This window comes from Guillardia theta (genome assembly GCF_000315625.1).
Source record: "Guillardia theta CCMP2712 unplaced genomic scaffold GUITHscaffold_19, whole genome shotgun sequence".
NCBI classification, from domain to species: domain Eukaryota; class Cryptophyceae; order Pyrenomonadales; family Geminigeraceae; genus Guillardia; species Guillardia theta.
In genome coordinates, this window is record NW_005434655.1 from 739415 (window position 1) to 753361 (window position 13947).

Genomic DNA, 13947 nt, shown 5'->3' on the forward strand with positions numbered 1-13947 from the left:
GGATTCAAGGCGACAGGGAGGGAGAGAGGAAGCGGATGAGGAGGAAGCGGGAGCAGGATGGAGGATTCAAGAGGAGGACGGGCCTTGTGTTTGACTCGAGGACGTCGTTGGCAGTCAAGTAGAATCGCTCGGCTAGCCCGCTGACTGTCTCTCCTCCTCTGGTGGTGTAGGGGACGCCGATGCTGAGGACGTCGATGGAGGAGCGGATCCTGTTGGGGTTGCCGATGTTGGGGTTGGTGAGCCAGAGCTGGAGCCAGTCGGTCTTATACTCTAGAGCAAGGGAGCTGAGAGTCTGCCCGGCCCGGATGCAGGCCTTGCAGGAGCCCAGCTGGAGGATGACGCAGCGGGAGATGGAGGAGATGTTCCAGGGGTCGGAGGCGAGGAAGCAGAGCTTGAGCTTCCGGCCGGCAAGGAAGGGAGGAGGCTGGTACAGGAACTTCGCGCTGTGGAGAAACTCTGGCTGGGGGCCGAGCTGGGGGAGGGGGGTCGGGCTAGAGGGGAGAGGAGCGAAGGAGACGCCTGCTAGCGTACCGTTCCAGGGGGAGAAGACGCCTTGAAAGTCCATCAGGAGCTTGTCGTACCTGAAGAGGACGGAGTACCACAGGGAGGCGACGTTCACAAGGACCTCAACGTTGCAACCCGGGTACGCCAGCAGGGAGGACCCCTCCTCTGGAGTGTCTGCCGTCCATCGGAGCTGGGGGTGGAGGACGGTGAAGGAGAGACAGCGGCGGATCTTGGTGTTGGGGCCGAGGGGGTTTGAGTTGCTGTTGAGAGCGAGGAGGCAGACCTGGAAGGAGAGTCCGGTCTGGGATGAGCTTGGGATGGCAGAGAGGACGCGGGAGGCCACGTTGGCAGTTCCTCCGTCTCTCCCTGAGATCGCAGGAGGAAGAAGCTCGAAACCGTCCGGCAGCCCGACCGAGTCGTCCACCAGTATCGCCACCTGATCTGTGATGTCCCCGTCGAAGGCCTCGATGAGCTTCTCGAAGCTCTCCCCCACGTAGAGGGTGTAGGAGGAGGAGGAGGAGGAGGAGGAGCTGGCAGTGACATTGTCGCTCCACTGGACGGGAAGGAAAGGAGTGGCGAGCGCAGAGGAGGCGAAGACTGCGGGAGGGCCGTAGCCAATGTCGTTCTTGGCGAAGATCCGTGCGAAGTAGAAGCCTGTCGGGAGGAAGCCAGAGGAGGCAACGGTCTGGGAGGCGTCGAGGACGAGGGTTTGGTTGGGGTTGACCTGGAGGAAGCTGCTGCTGGACTTGTCGAACTCGATCTTGTAGCCGAGGAGTCTTGCTACAGGGTTCACTCCTCCTGTATACTGCCGGGGAAGGTCAGAGGGAGGGAGGGAGGGAGGGAGGGAGGGAGGGAGGGAGGGAGTCAGAGACTAAGGACATGGAGTCTACCTGAGGAGGGAGCCAGCTGGCTGAGAGAACGTTGGCGGAGCCGGGACGAAGGAGCCCAGGACGAGGAGCCCCGGGGTAGTCGATGATACGAACTGAGTTGCCCTCACCCGCGATGCCATAGGAGGAGGCGTTAGGGCCGTTGGCTGCCTGCACCCGCACGTAGAAGACGTTCTTGTTGAGGGAGCGGGTGGTGACTGAGATGACGCCAGGATGACCGCCCGCATCGATGGTGAGAGTCTGCAGGGAAGCTTGAGACGCGCAGGGGGAGGGGGAGGAGGGGGAGAGGGAGAGGGGAGGGGAGGAAGCAGTGGTAGGGGATCAGGGAGAAGTGAAGCAGGGAAACGAAGGCTGGAAAATGAAGCAGAAGGGAAAGGAGGGGAGGGAGTTATGGAGCAGCAGAAGAGGAGAAGGAGAAAAAGATGAGAAGGCAGAGAAAGAGCGAGTAGAAGGGAGGACAGAGAGAAGAGGGGGGGGTGGGGGGGGGGAGCAGAGAAGCAAGACAGACGCGAAGAGAGAAGCTGTTTCAGAGCACCGACCTCCACCGTACTGAAGTCAGCGGCCATGGAGAAAGAGATCATGTAGGAGACGATCTACAGCAGAGTTTAAGGCAGGGACAGGAGGAGGAGGCGCGGAGTTCACCGGAGATCCTCCGTCATCCAGCGGCTGCTCGAAGGAGATGGAGAGGCAGAAAGGATTGGTTTGCGGGTAGTCGGCAGGGCAGTTCTTGACCTCCACGTTCCTCGGCTCCGATGGACGTCCTGTCAGGAGGATGAGATGCGGTCCTGTTCTCAGCTCTACCACCACCCTCCACCTTCCTCCTGCAGACCTCTCGCAAATCCCTCCTCCTACTATCGCTTCCTTCCTCGCTCCTGCTCCCTTCCTCTCCCAGTCTTCTTCTCTATCCTTGCCTTGCACCTTCTTTGTTACCCTTCTCTCCTCTCCCTCTCCTCTCCTCCCTCCTGTCCTTCCCTCCTCCTTCCTCCTCGCCTTCTCTTCTCTTCTCCCCTCCCCTCCCCTCCCCTCCTCCCCCGATCCCCTCCTCCTCTTACCGATGTTATTCGGAGGCAGCACTGCTATCCCCAGCACGCCTCCGTCCGAGGACAGCACGCGGAGGCTCGCGACTCCCGTCAGCCCCTCGCTGGTGGGTGATCGAGCATTGCTCACATTCACACGTACAAGGGACCCGCTGCTGATCACTTGCGCGTTCACCTTCCGCTGCATACTGAGAACGATGAAGCCGCCAGAGCTCGCGGTCGTGTACGACATGCTAGCATCTCGGTAGCCCGCTGCCTCGAAGCTGACCTGCGAATCGGAGAGGAGGAAGGAGGAAGGGAGCGAGAGCTCGATGGTGGATCCTGCCGGCAGCTCCACGTTGAGTGAGAATTGGAGGAAGAGGAGGCCGAGGTAGCCAGGGACGAGACTCGCTGGGAACAACCTTCCTGCTCCAGCTGGGAACGAGCTGATGGTGTTGGGGACGATGAGCGCTCCTGGCGCGTTCCTTGTCTCGACCAGCTCGCCGCTGCTAAGGAGGGTCAGGACGAGGAAGGTGCTGGTGACCTGGTAGCCTCCTCCTGCTGCTGCGGGGCGAGCGATAGAGTTCTGGATATGGGAGAGGAAGAACTGAATGACGTCGGAGGAGGAGAGGAACTCGATCCCCGGGCTGCTGAGCCTCACTTCCACCATCCTCGCCCCCTGGTCAAGGGAGAGGATCACGGCAGTCGTCGGGTACGTAAGGGACAGCCGGGTGATGGAGGGGGAGGAGACGGAAGTCGTGCCGCCTGCGCTAATCAGGAAGCCGGGGGGGAGCACGACCCTGACGGCTCCTATGAGAGCGAAGGTGTTGTTGATGACGAGCGTGACGTTTGCTGTGGTGATCATGCTCGACCCAAGATCCTTGAGAGTCACTGCAGCAGCAAGTCAAACGCCCTGAAACAGCTCTGCCCTGCCCTGCCCTGCCCTGCCCTGCCCTGCCCTGCCCTGCCCTGCCCTGCCCTGCCCTGCCCTGCCCTGCTCTGCCCTGCCCTGCCCTGCCCTGCCCTGCCCTGCCCTGCCCTGCCCTGCCCTGCCCTGCCCTCTCCCCTCCTTCCATCCGATCAAAGTTGCCTTCTCTCCCCTTCTTTCACCTCCCTGTCCTCCTCGTCTCATCTTGCATCCTCCACTCCTTACCTTGCGCGTCCTTCAGCTGTCCCACCACCAGGACGGGCCCGCCAACATCCAGCTTCTGCGCTATCGCCGGGCTCTGCGCATTTTCTCTGGCGATCATGGTGAAGATGCCGGAGAAACCTCCGGCAAGGTTGCGGATGTTGTCAAGCACGAAGGAGAACTGAGTCCCCGAGGGGATCAGGAGCTCAGCTGGGAAGCTGGTGGGGGTCCGGACGCAACTTTGCCCAGCAGGGGAGCAGGAAGCGGAGGAGGAGGCGATGCCGCCGACGAGGCCGGTCGATCCCTGGACAAGGATGGACATTGTTCCATTGCCGACGTTCTTGGACAGGATGGCCATGCTTCTGCTCCCTCCTCCGACCGTCGGGGAGAGGATCTGCGTCAGATCCCCATCGTCCATGAGGAACGAGCCGGGGATCTGAAGCTCGAGGAGGAACGAGGAGGGCATGACCGCAGGGGACTGGAAGGAGAAGGTCAGCTGGGAGCGGACCCCAGCTGAAGGGTCCTGCGGGGTGATGGAGATGGAGGCGAAGGAGTTAACGGTGACGTTCTTGCCCGGTATCGTCAGATTCTGCTCCACCACCGATGCCCCGTCCTCCCTGTAGGCGATAATGGAGAAGTTGTCCAGCAGACCCCCAGCTATGTGCCTGACGTTGAGGATGTCAAACTCCAGCACGTTCGGCTCAGCCCAGCTGTCACTCCAGACGTTCTGGAGGATCTGGAAGACAACCCGTCTGCTCGCCGTGTCGGAGCTGAGAAGCCCCATGCTCGCCGGGCGGATTGCTCTGACCTGAGAGACGGAGGAGGGCGAGGAGGGGGTGGCGGAGCAATCGAGGTCGTTGACCTGAACACCAGGAGGGAAGCGGAGCTCGATCACGGCCTTGGGAGGAAGCGTCCCGCTGATGTTGATGCGGGCTCTGTAGAAGCCGCAGACTCCGGCAGCTGGAGGTTCGAGGAGCGAAGAGTCGCTCCCGCGGAAGAACTGGAGGAGGAGGGAGGGGTTGAAACTGCCCGGGAGGATGGAGGTGCTGTCAACGTCAATGGCCTGGCTAATGATGGAGATCTGGTCGGAGAGCAGGAGGGCGATGTCGATGCCGTTCTTGGGGCCAGCCCAAAGGTTTCTGACGTTGGCCAAGGTGAAGGAGATCCGGAGACCCTCGGGGAGGTTGGTGGCGCCCGACCCGAAGAGCCTGAGGTAGAGGTCCTGTCCTTGCACCATGTACAGGGTAATGTTGCAGGTGAAGCAGGTGGGACCGTCGCAGCAGGTGGAGGAGAAAATGTAGGAGGAAGTCGGGAGGTTGATACCGAAACCGTCAGGCATGCCGACATGGATGATGGCGTTGTCCGGGACGTAGCCGACTGTTGAGAAGTTGACCGAGATAAGAAGCTGCTGGCCTGAGAGAAGGTTGGAGTAGGTAATGCCCCTTGTGGGGAAGACCGACGTCGTGATTGAGACGCCTGAGTCGTACGTCATGATGCGACAGAGTCAGGGAGGCATGAGAGAAAGACGGGCAGGAAAGAGCAGGATGGGAGAGGAGGGGAGAGAACGGAGGGAGGGAGGAGGAAATCGAACGAGAGAGAAGGGAAGAAGGGGAAGGAAGGGATGGGGGGAAAGGGAGGGAGAGTAGCAGGATAGCCTGCAGTCGTTACCTGGCACTGATGAGTCGTCGATGATGCGGGTTGGATCAAAGAACGTCGTGCGGATGGTGAAGGAGTTTGTAGACCCCGCCCCCGGGTTGACGATTCCGCTCACTCCAAAGGTGAAGGTCCCTGGAAGGAGGAGGAAAGAGCGTGAGGAACTAAACGGGGAGAGAGTGGAAAGGGATAAAATGGAGTTGGAGCACGAGGAGGTGGAGCACAAAGAGGAGGAGGAGGTAGTCACCTAAGTTTCCCAGGATGTCAGACGTCAGGTTGAGGTTGTCGAGGCAGATGTGTATCCTGTCTGAGAAAGTTCCGTGCGAGGGAGGTAGCTGACCCCGAAGCCAGTGGCAGAGATGAGGACGGGATGGGCGAGGTAGAACCCGAACGGAAAAATGATCACAAACTTGCCGTCCCTGGGGATCGTCCCGACAGTCCGGATCTCGAACTCGTACGTTGCCAGTTGCCGTGCGCGGTCCGAGCCGGAGGAAACCTGGAGGACAAGGCAGTGAGCAACCGGTCATGAAGCCCCGGCACCTTCACCTTGCATGTCAGCGAGCCTCCCTTGACAAACACGCCGGAAATGTTGCCAGAATCGATGAGGGTGCCGTCACCAGTCATCGTCCGCACCATGAAGGTCGAGGTGGTCCCAGCAAACGGGTTTCTGATACTTGTGAGGAGGAAGGAGGCGCCTTGTAGGGCAGAAAGACCCGTGTTGATATAGCCCAGGTTGGGAGCTACCTTCAGCGTGACGACGTTGGAGGTCTCGTCTACTAGTGACACGAAGACGGCCTGACCTTCCGAGAACTTGTTCTGGTTCAGAGCCTTCGTGACTCCCTTCTGCACCCTGAACCCCTCGGGAAAGTGGAACTCTAACTTCCCGTCGGGAGGCAGGAAACCGCTGGTAGACAGCGTAACCACAACGTCCGTCACCACCATCGCGTCGTTGTTGGAGAGGCCGATAGAGACGTTGGCGTTTGTCATCGTGTAAGGAGCAAACTGAACCAAAGGCACTGCCACAGAGAAAAACTCAGTGCCGTTGGACCACAGGCTGACCGTCGCCGAGTCTCCCAGGTTCTTCCATGGGTTCCTGACGTTTGTCACCAGCATCTCGAACCCTGCCTTGGAGTCAAGGACCGTCGCTGTCCTGTTCGCTCCCAGCACCACCTGGAACCCTCCCGTGATCGCTGTCAAAGTCGGAGATCCTGTCCCGTGCAGCGGGACGTCGCCTATGTCCCCTCCACTCGTCGTCAGCCCGACCACCGAGCTTGTCCCACCAGCTCCGAGCTGGTACGCGCTCGACGAGGGCACAACCACTCTGAGCTGTGCTGACTGCGGGACAGCGAAGTTTACAGCAAACCCTAGGTAGACGGTGGATGAAGCTCCAGCGTAAGAACTCTGGGAGTAGAAGCGAACTCCGCAGAGTCCGCTTGCGGAGATGGATGCTGCAGTCACTTTGGAGCCATCTGTATTGTTGCAGCTCGAGGCCAGACTGACGAAGTTGCTCTGAGCCTCGATGATACTACTAAGACTGCAGAGGAGCAGCCCGATACCATAAACCCTGTGCTTCATAGCGGAGGCTCGTTTGAGGGACTTTAGATGGTAGTCAGCTCATTTGTTGTCCCATTGTGTCACATATCATCGAGAGAATGTTGTGCTCTATGATTTCGACATGAACATGTACTGACGACGAAAAACAGCTCAATCTAGATAGCACATGCAAGTCAGTATCCCCTCGTCATTTCCCGCCACCAGTAGTTCACACTGTTCCTCTGTTACTTCAAGTTCCCACTCTAGTTTCTTTCTTCTCCTCTCCTTCCTCTCAGCTTTCTTCTCATCCTATCCCATCTGATCCCCTCTCCTGCTTCCTCCTGCTCTCTCCTCTCCTCCCCTCCTCTCCCCTTCCATTCAAGGCTTGCTAAGTTCGCTTTGACATGCATTTCAACGACTGGCACTACCCCACCGTCAACAAGATGACCCCTACCCCCAACTTGGTTCTTGGTATCATTTCAAACCCGTTCTTATGCCACAATTTTAGCCTCAACATAACCCCCCCATGAACCACCCCTGTGTTTACTGCACCACCCTCTCCAAAATTGGTTTTTGGATAAGAGTGATGGGGTGGGTGGATAGAAGGAAGGGACGGGGGTGGTTTTGGGGGTGGATCGTTCGGTACTTTGCGATGCCATAAAAGTGAAGAGCCGGAAACTTGAGAGGAGGAGGAGGAGGAGGAGGAGGAGGAGGAGAGGAGGAGGAGGAGGAGGAGGAGGAACCGATGAGGAGGAGGAGGAGGAGGAGGAGGAGGAGGAGGAGGAGGTGATTGAAGAGAGGAGGAGGAAGGAAGAGGAGGAAGCAGACGAGAAGGAGTGACTGAGGAAGATGCTATGGAGCATCCAGAAGCGAACAGGCCAGAGGATTAGAATGGGGGTGGGGGGTTCGCAGTGACCAACTCGATCATATGGAAGCAATCCCAGGGGTGTAGAGTAGATGATCTATGGACAAACAAGCTGATCAGTTTGTCGATCGTGCTCCCCGTGCTCTGACGTTTCCTCAGATGTCAGAGGGCCAGGTGGCGGGAATCGGGGCCATCTTAGGATACGACTCCAACAGGAGGGTTGTGGTTACCAAGATGTTGCCAAGAGGTCTTGCAGCTGCAGTGTGATGGAAAGCGCTGAGTGTGAGCTTCCAGGGACCGCGGCAACCTCTGGCATGGTGCAAGTAGGAGACGAGATCGTCAAGATCGACTCGCAGGAGGTAGAGCTCTTGAGGTCGGGAAGAGGATGGGATGTGAGGATGTCGGTGGCAGGTGAAGGAGGTTGCACAAGCTTCCAGTCTCCTTAAAGGAGAATCAGGATCGATGGTGCGGCTGAAACTGAGGTATCTTGCATCCTGTACCTCATGAATACCTCATCACCCCCTCCCCGAGCGAAGGGAGCTGACGGTAGTGCATGGCTACCCCGCAGGCGCTTCGTTGCAGCCAAGAAGACTTCGATCAACTTGGACTGCACTCTCGTCCGAGAAGTCGGGAACGAGCATGTGCTCCAGCAGGAGCACCATGGGTTCCAGGGTGTGAACCACAACAGAAACGAGATGTCGGGGAAGGACATCTACGATAGGATGGTTCAGGGGCAGATGAAGATCAACGAGAACATGGTCCATCACAAGGAGGAGAAGGCTTCTCAGGTCCTGCGGTCGAGCATCGGCCTCGTCTCACGGCGGCGCAGGAGGAGATCGATGCTTACTTCGCTGCGAGGAAGGCAGAGGATGAGAAGAACATAGCAGAGGCAGGGCACCGCTAGCGAATGCCTTCCCCGCTTGTCGTGTGATGCCACGATGCAGGCCGACGCGCTGTACGCGAAACTCACTGCCAAGGACGAGGAGAAGAAGCAGGGAGGAGGTGGCAAACAAGTTTGTGGTCCCCGTACCTCGTTGTGATGCTCGAGCAGGTCACTCGCATTTCTGGGGGCACAAGCAAGAGGTTGGGGCGTGCGAAGGGTCGAGGGGCGTCAGGCCTGACCTCTCGTGAGGCAGCCAGCGAAGAAGAGCGAGGAGCCGAAGCAGAGCGGGTTCAGCATGTTTGGGAACAAGAAGAAGGTGGAGCGAGAGGTTGTTGGCAGACTAGCTCAGCTTGAGACTATCAGGAGGAGAAGGCAAAATCAGATGACTTTCTATCCAATCCCGTCGACTATGTCTTCGGTGTGAGCCCTTGACTTGAGTCTCCACGCTGAGTCACGTGGCGCGTGCAGGCAAGCCGAAGCCTCCGAGCATGTATCAGCGTACCAAGGAGAACATGGTCAAAGGGCGATCCGCTCGAACTTACGCTGACTTGGTTGCAAGATCGATCATGCCATAGATTACAAGAAGGAGAGGATCGTACAGAAAGGTTCGTGTGCTGACCACCCTGAGCTTGCTGAAGACTCCTCTTAGACAACTCCCGGCGAGCTGGGCATCACATGTGGCCCTGGGAGGTAACTTGTGTGCGCTGCATGCGCTGAGAGGAGGAAGAAGAGGAAGGTAAGCTGGGGCAGGTCAAGAACCACGACAAAGATTGGCTGGAGCAAGACGTTCCTGGTGGCTGCTCTTCGATGCTGCTTGCCTCACTTGAACCGTCTGACCGCAAATGCTCCAGGCCCCTTCGACTCGTGCTTTCAATCTCGCAAGAAATGAGCAGAGAAGGATTTCCCATCCTCCTCCCCCTCACGCTCCTCTGCACAGGGAGGAAACAGAGTGGAGAAGCAGTATCATCGCAGTAACCTCCTACCCTGTCGCAATAGCGGCTGCCGCACGTGCTGCCTTGCTGCGCTCCTTCTCTATCCCCAGCAGGATCTGCAAGGATTGAATGAAAAGTGCCTGCAAGCAAACTCTGTTCTCCATCCTGTCCTGCCGTGATCTCGCATCGATCAAGTTGTCACGGCGGGAGGACTGCAGGTCCAGGTGGTGCCGCCCAACCTCTTCCTGCAGGCCCAAGTTCCTTCCTCCTCCTCCCTCCCCTCCTCCCGTCCGGCTGCGAGCGGCGAGGAACCAGTAGTGCGTCTCAAGGCGGCTCTGGAGGACAGAGAGGTGGACCTTGTTGGAGTCCACGATGAGCTGACTGTTGCTGAGGATGCGCTTGAACTCCTGCTCCCCCCCAATCTCCACCGGCATCCTCTGCATGACCTCGAAGAATTTCTCCCAGCTGATCAGTTTCAAGTCCCGCGACAGCGGCGGGTCGTGGGAGCTCCTGACCTCGTCCATGAGCTCGTCAACCGTTACCCCCCACCTTAGCAGCATCTCCGATATGCCATGCAGCGCGTCGGCTACGAGCTCGTCAGGGTGGGTGCGGATGGGGACTTCCTCGCTTGCAAGCAGCTGGTTGTCAGCTTGTATGTACGCTATGATGAGACATTTCCGAGGAGCAGGAGGAGGAGGAGGAGCGTCCTCCTCCTGGCGAGTCCCCCTCTTGCTCTTGATCTTGAAGAGCGCATCGTCGACGAGGCAGGTCTCTATCCCCCCTTCCCTCACGAGCGATACGATGGTGTCCGTGACGTCCACGGCATCGGAGACCCCTCCCGTGCTGCCATAGCTCGCTTGAAGGACCCGGTCTATCATCCTCCTGTCCATCTCCAGATACGCTCCCTCCATGACTTGCACGTGCTGCACCCGGAGGTAGGACAGCTCCTCCATCAGCCTCACCTGCTCGCTCCCGGGAATGCTGTGCCAGACCTCCAGGAGGAGGCGGTAGCAGCACTTGTAAGCCCTGCAGTCAGTTTGGAGCCGCTTCGTCTCATCCTGCAGCTCCAAGATCACGTTGGGTTTGGCTGCCTCCAGCGTGTCGGCCACCTTGACCCTGCAGGCAACCCTTCATCCCTCCGCGTACGTTAGGAAGCGCTCTCCTCACCTCCGATTCCCTCCTAGGAAGACGAAGCGATCGATGGCGCTCATGCTCAGGAGCCGCACGACACCGCTCACCTTCTTGTGCTCAATGCTCATCCTCTCCACAGCATCGCTCGCCGCGCGGAGCTCGGACTTGAGCTTGTCTCGCTCCAGCTCCAACCTGTTCCTCTCGTCCTACAGGCCGTCACGCAGGAGGCACAACCCGTCTGCCAGCCTACCTTGAATTGCTCGAGCTTGCTCGCAATGTTGCAGAGCTCCTTCCTCACCCGCTGCGCACAAGTAAGCCTTGAAGTCGCTCCTGCTCTTACCTCGGCGAACAGCTCCTCCTGCTTCTTCAGAGCAAACTTGAGTTGGTTCACCTCCGATTCGAACGGGAGGATGATACTCGTCGTCACTATGTCGAAGAAGGCCCACCGGTTGGGGAACCTCCCCGCCTTAGCCAGCTTGTAGATGTTCTGCAGCTTTTGGACCAGCCAGGAGCGCCCCTGGTCCTTCAGAAGGGCCAAAGTCCTCTCATCCAGTAAGTGCTTCATAGAGCTCATGTCGACCGACGACACGCGGTTCCGAGCAAAGGTGTCCTTAGAGTCCCCAACACTCACCAGGCTCCACAGAGCACCGACACTGTCATCGTGGTCGATCGACCCAGAGAGGTGGGACTCTCCCAGCTGCTCCTCAGCAAGTTCTGTATCCTCCAGGTCCTCCTCGATCTCCTCCCTGATGTCCTCCTGCAAGCTCGGTCTGTCTGACCTCCCTCCTTGCTTCACTGGAGGGCGAGGAGAACCCTTGACCGAGCTGCTGACCAGCCGGCAGAACACGTCCATGATCACGTCACTGTCCGCGCTCAGTCCGATGGACCTGAACAGTGCAGCCGCTCTCGCCTCCTCCATCCCCGCTGTGCCCTCAAGCTTGCAGAACTCAGCGATCATGGCCCGCAGGCTAATCAGCTTCATCCCTTGCTCGACGAATGAGAACTTCTCGGCCCACGACAGGAAGGAAGCGACGCTCTGGAATCCCTTCAGAACAGCCTCCATCAGCTCTGCCTGCACGTCCTCCTGCCCCGCGCTCCCTTGCTTCCCGCCTCCCGGTGGCTCCTTGGTGCCCTTGGCCTTTGCAAGAATCCTTTCCAACTTTGTCGGCTGTGGGTCCGCAAAGTACACCGGGTTCACACTGGAGATTGAACCTTTCCATATCGCCTCCAGCGACTGATATGTCAGTTCCATGTTCTCGTCCTCCAGGTGCTCTACGTCACGGAGCAACTCCCTGATCCTCGACTCCTTCTCCTCGATGTCTTTCTCCATGATGACTTGAGCTTTCTGCCTGTCCCTCAGCGCCGACAGCTCGTTCTCCAATGACTTGTTCTCCTCCATTCGCTTCAAGAGGTCTGCGTTCAGGACGGACAGCTTGAACTCAAGGTCGTCGATGGAGTCCTGTAGGTTGATGCAGAATTCCTGGACCACCTTGTTCTTCTCTATCTCCAGCGTCAGCTCATAGTTCTTGTCTAGCAGATCCTGCTTTAGCGCTCTTTCCCTCTGAAACATCGCTTCCAAAGTCCCCTCCAGCTCCTCATCCACCATCAGATGCTCTTCTGTCTGCACCGACGCAGCCTTCTTCCCCACGGCAGGCACACCAGCATCCCCCTGCGCCCTTGAGAGCGCCTGCTTCCCGAACCTCTTGGACGCGAGCCAGTCCTTCCTCGCCCTACCCTTCATCTCCTCCGCATCCCTGAGCGCATCGCCCCCCTCCATCAACGTCGGCGACTGTTGGACCCGCATGCTCGTGAGGTTCCGCAAGGACAGCATCATCGATCTCCCGGTCTCGGAGAGAGCATTACTCTGACTGGGCGTCTCAGACAGCTTCCCCTGCAGGACCTTGACCTCCCTCAGCAAGAAGTCATTGGTCTTGGTCAGCTCCTTGATAGCTTCCTCGTAAGCTCGCCTCTCTATGCTCTTGAGCTGAAACGCTCTCCCTCCTCCCTCCTTCAGGTCTTCACGATCATTGCGCTTACCCTTGAAGGCGATCGGGCTGGGCAAGACGCCGACCGACCGAAGGCGTTGGACCTCCCGTTGGAGCCTCTTTACCTCCTCCGCCCACCTCATGGCCATACGGGCATCGCGCTCCAGAGCATCGAGTTCTGACTTGGAGATTCTTCGCCACTCTTCTTGCGGCATGGCGACAGATCTAGCCGGAGGGGAGGCTCCGATTGGGCCGCAGCGACGATTGCCAGCCGATCACGAATTCCGTGATTCGAAACTCAGGTGAAGGTTGGAAGTTGAAACCAAAAATGTCTCAGCTTTTCTCAGGGCCTTGCCTTGCTCCTCCTGGTCTGCACGTGTGACATACCATGATTGCTTCCCTTCCATCTTCACCAGCATGATTTCTCCTCTCCTCTCGTCTCCTCTCCTCTCCTCTCCTCTCCTCCCTTCCTCCATGGGCAGTAAATTTCACTAGAACAGAATTTCAAAAAAATGAAAAGATTCGGCTAAGAAAATCACCCTACCCTTGCCCCTCATACAACAGTGCAAAGTACCCCTACCTGAATAGCTCGACAAATAAGTTTAAAACATTATATGAGGGTACCAGTCTAAATACATGTGGGACCCGTGATTTCGAGGGGTCCTACATGAAATTTAAAACTTTTATATATATTGTATACTATTATATGACGGTAATGGTACAAATTGCTGGCTGTTACAGTACCCGGCATATTCCCCTCACATGAACGGGTATGCGAAATCAAGTCACGTTTCCGGTCAACTTTCGGAAGTTCAGTCTCAGTGGAACCCGGGTGACCAGCGGCGCCCCGGCCCGGCACCCGGCCCGGCGACCTGGCTATCCGATCGGGCCCGGACTCCGGACTCTCTGACTCGGGCCGGCCGTGCGGGCCCGATTCCCGAGCAGTTGGACGCCGTTTCCACAGGCCCTCGGAGGCGGTTTGCTGATGGATGACTCGGCATGCCTGCCGAGCGGCGTGCATTCTGGGGTCTTTTGTGGAAGTCAATCATTAACAAATCGACGATATTTGCATTCTGCGTTTCAGGAGACGGGTGGATACTGACCCCTACCTTTTATAGGGGTACTCATCGGTATTTTTAGGGGTGAGGGTACATCGCAATTTCAGGTTGCTGTCGAAACATACTTTTAAGATTAGTGTATTTTAATACAAATCCTCCGTAGCAGTGTTTGTACCTGTGATTGACACCGGTGTCAATGCCTTCGATCTTATGGCGTCATGAAGGTAGGGTTATCTGCTGTATATCTACCCCCTTTATCGACTGTCGACCCATACCACCCGTATAGGGCTAGGTTCAAATTTTTGTACCAAAGAGAGCTTGTACACCGGTGCTTTGCTATGCAGAAGTATGATCTCACTGGGAGGTGGGGG

General features: G+C 57.8%; 3 protein-coding genes across 3 annotated transcripts; 1 reads left to right on the forward strand and 2 right to left on the reverse strand.

The window, feature by feature from the left end:
* Positions 1-4: 4 nt before the first annotated feature.
* GUITHDRAFT_136329 (hypothetical protein) lies at positions 5-6764 on the reverse strand (the record flags this gene model as incomplete). The annotated part of the gene is made up of 10 exons (XM_005836096.1): positions 5-1309; positions 1395-1631; positions 1931-1984; positions 2034-2152; positions 2444-3298; positions 3561-5012; positions 5205-5324; positions 5437-5492; positions 5576-5685; positions 5736-6764. The coding sequence occupies 10 exons, from the start codon at positions 6762-6764 to the stop codon at positions 5-7; spliced, it is 5337 nt and encodes a 1778-aa protein (XP_005836153.1).
* Positions 6765-7746: 982 nt separating this feature from the next.
* Positions 7747-9359, forward strand: GUITHDRAFT_105248 (hypothetical protein; the record flags this gene model as incomplete). The annotated part of the gene is made up of 13 exons (XM_005836097.1): positions 7747-7834; positions 7882-7946; positions 7999-8069; positions 8156-8375; positions 8532-8589; positions 8639-8670; positions 8724-8786; positions 8834-8888; positions 8939-8985; positions 9030-9075; positions 9120-9160; positions 9221-9263; positions 9322-9359. The coding sequence occupies 13 exons, from the start codon at positions 7747-7749 to the stop codon at positions 9357-9359; spliced, it is 867 nt and encodes a 288-aa protein (XP_005836154.1).
* A 90-nt stretch (positions 9360-9449) lies between these two features.
* Positions 9450-12733, reverse strand: GUITHDRAFT_105249 (hypothetical protein; the record flags this gene model as incomplete). The annotated part of the gene is made up of 4 exons (XM_005836098.1): positions 9450-10518; positions 10570-10739; positions 10784-10834; positions 10874-12733. The coding sequence occupies 4 exons, from the start codon at positions 12731-12733 to the stop codon at positions 9450-9452; spliced, it is 3150 nt and encodes a 1049-aa protein (XP_005836155.1).
* Positions 12734-13947: the final 1214 nt, after the last annotated feature.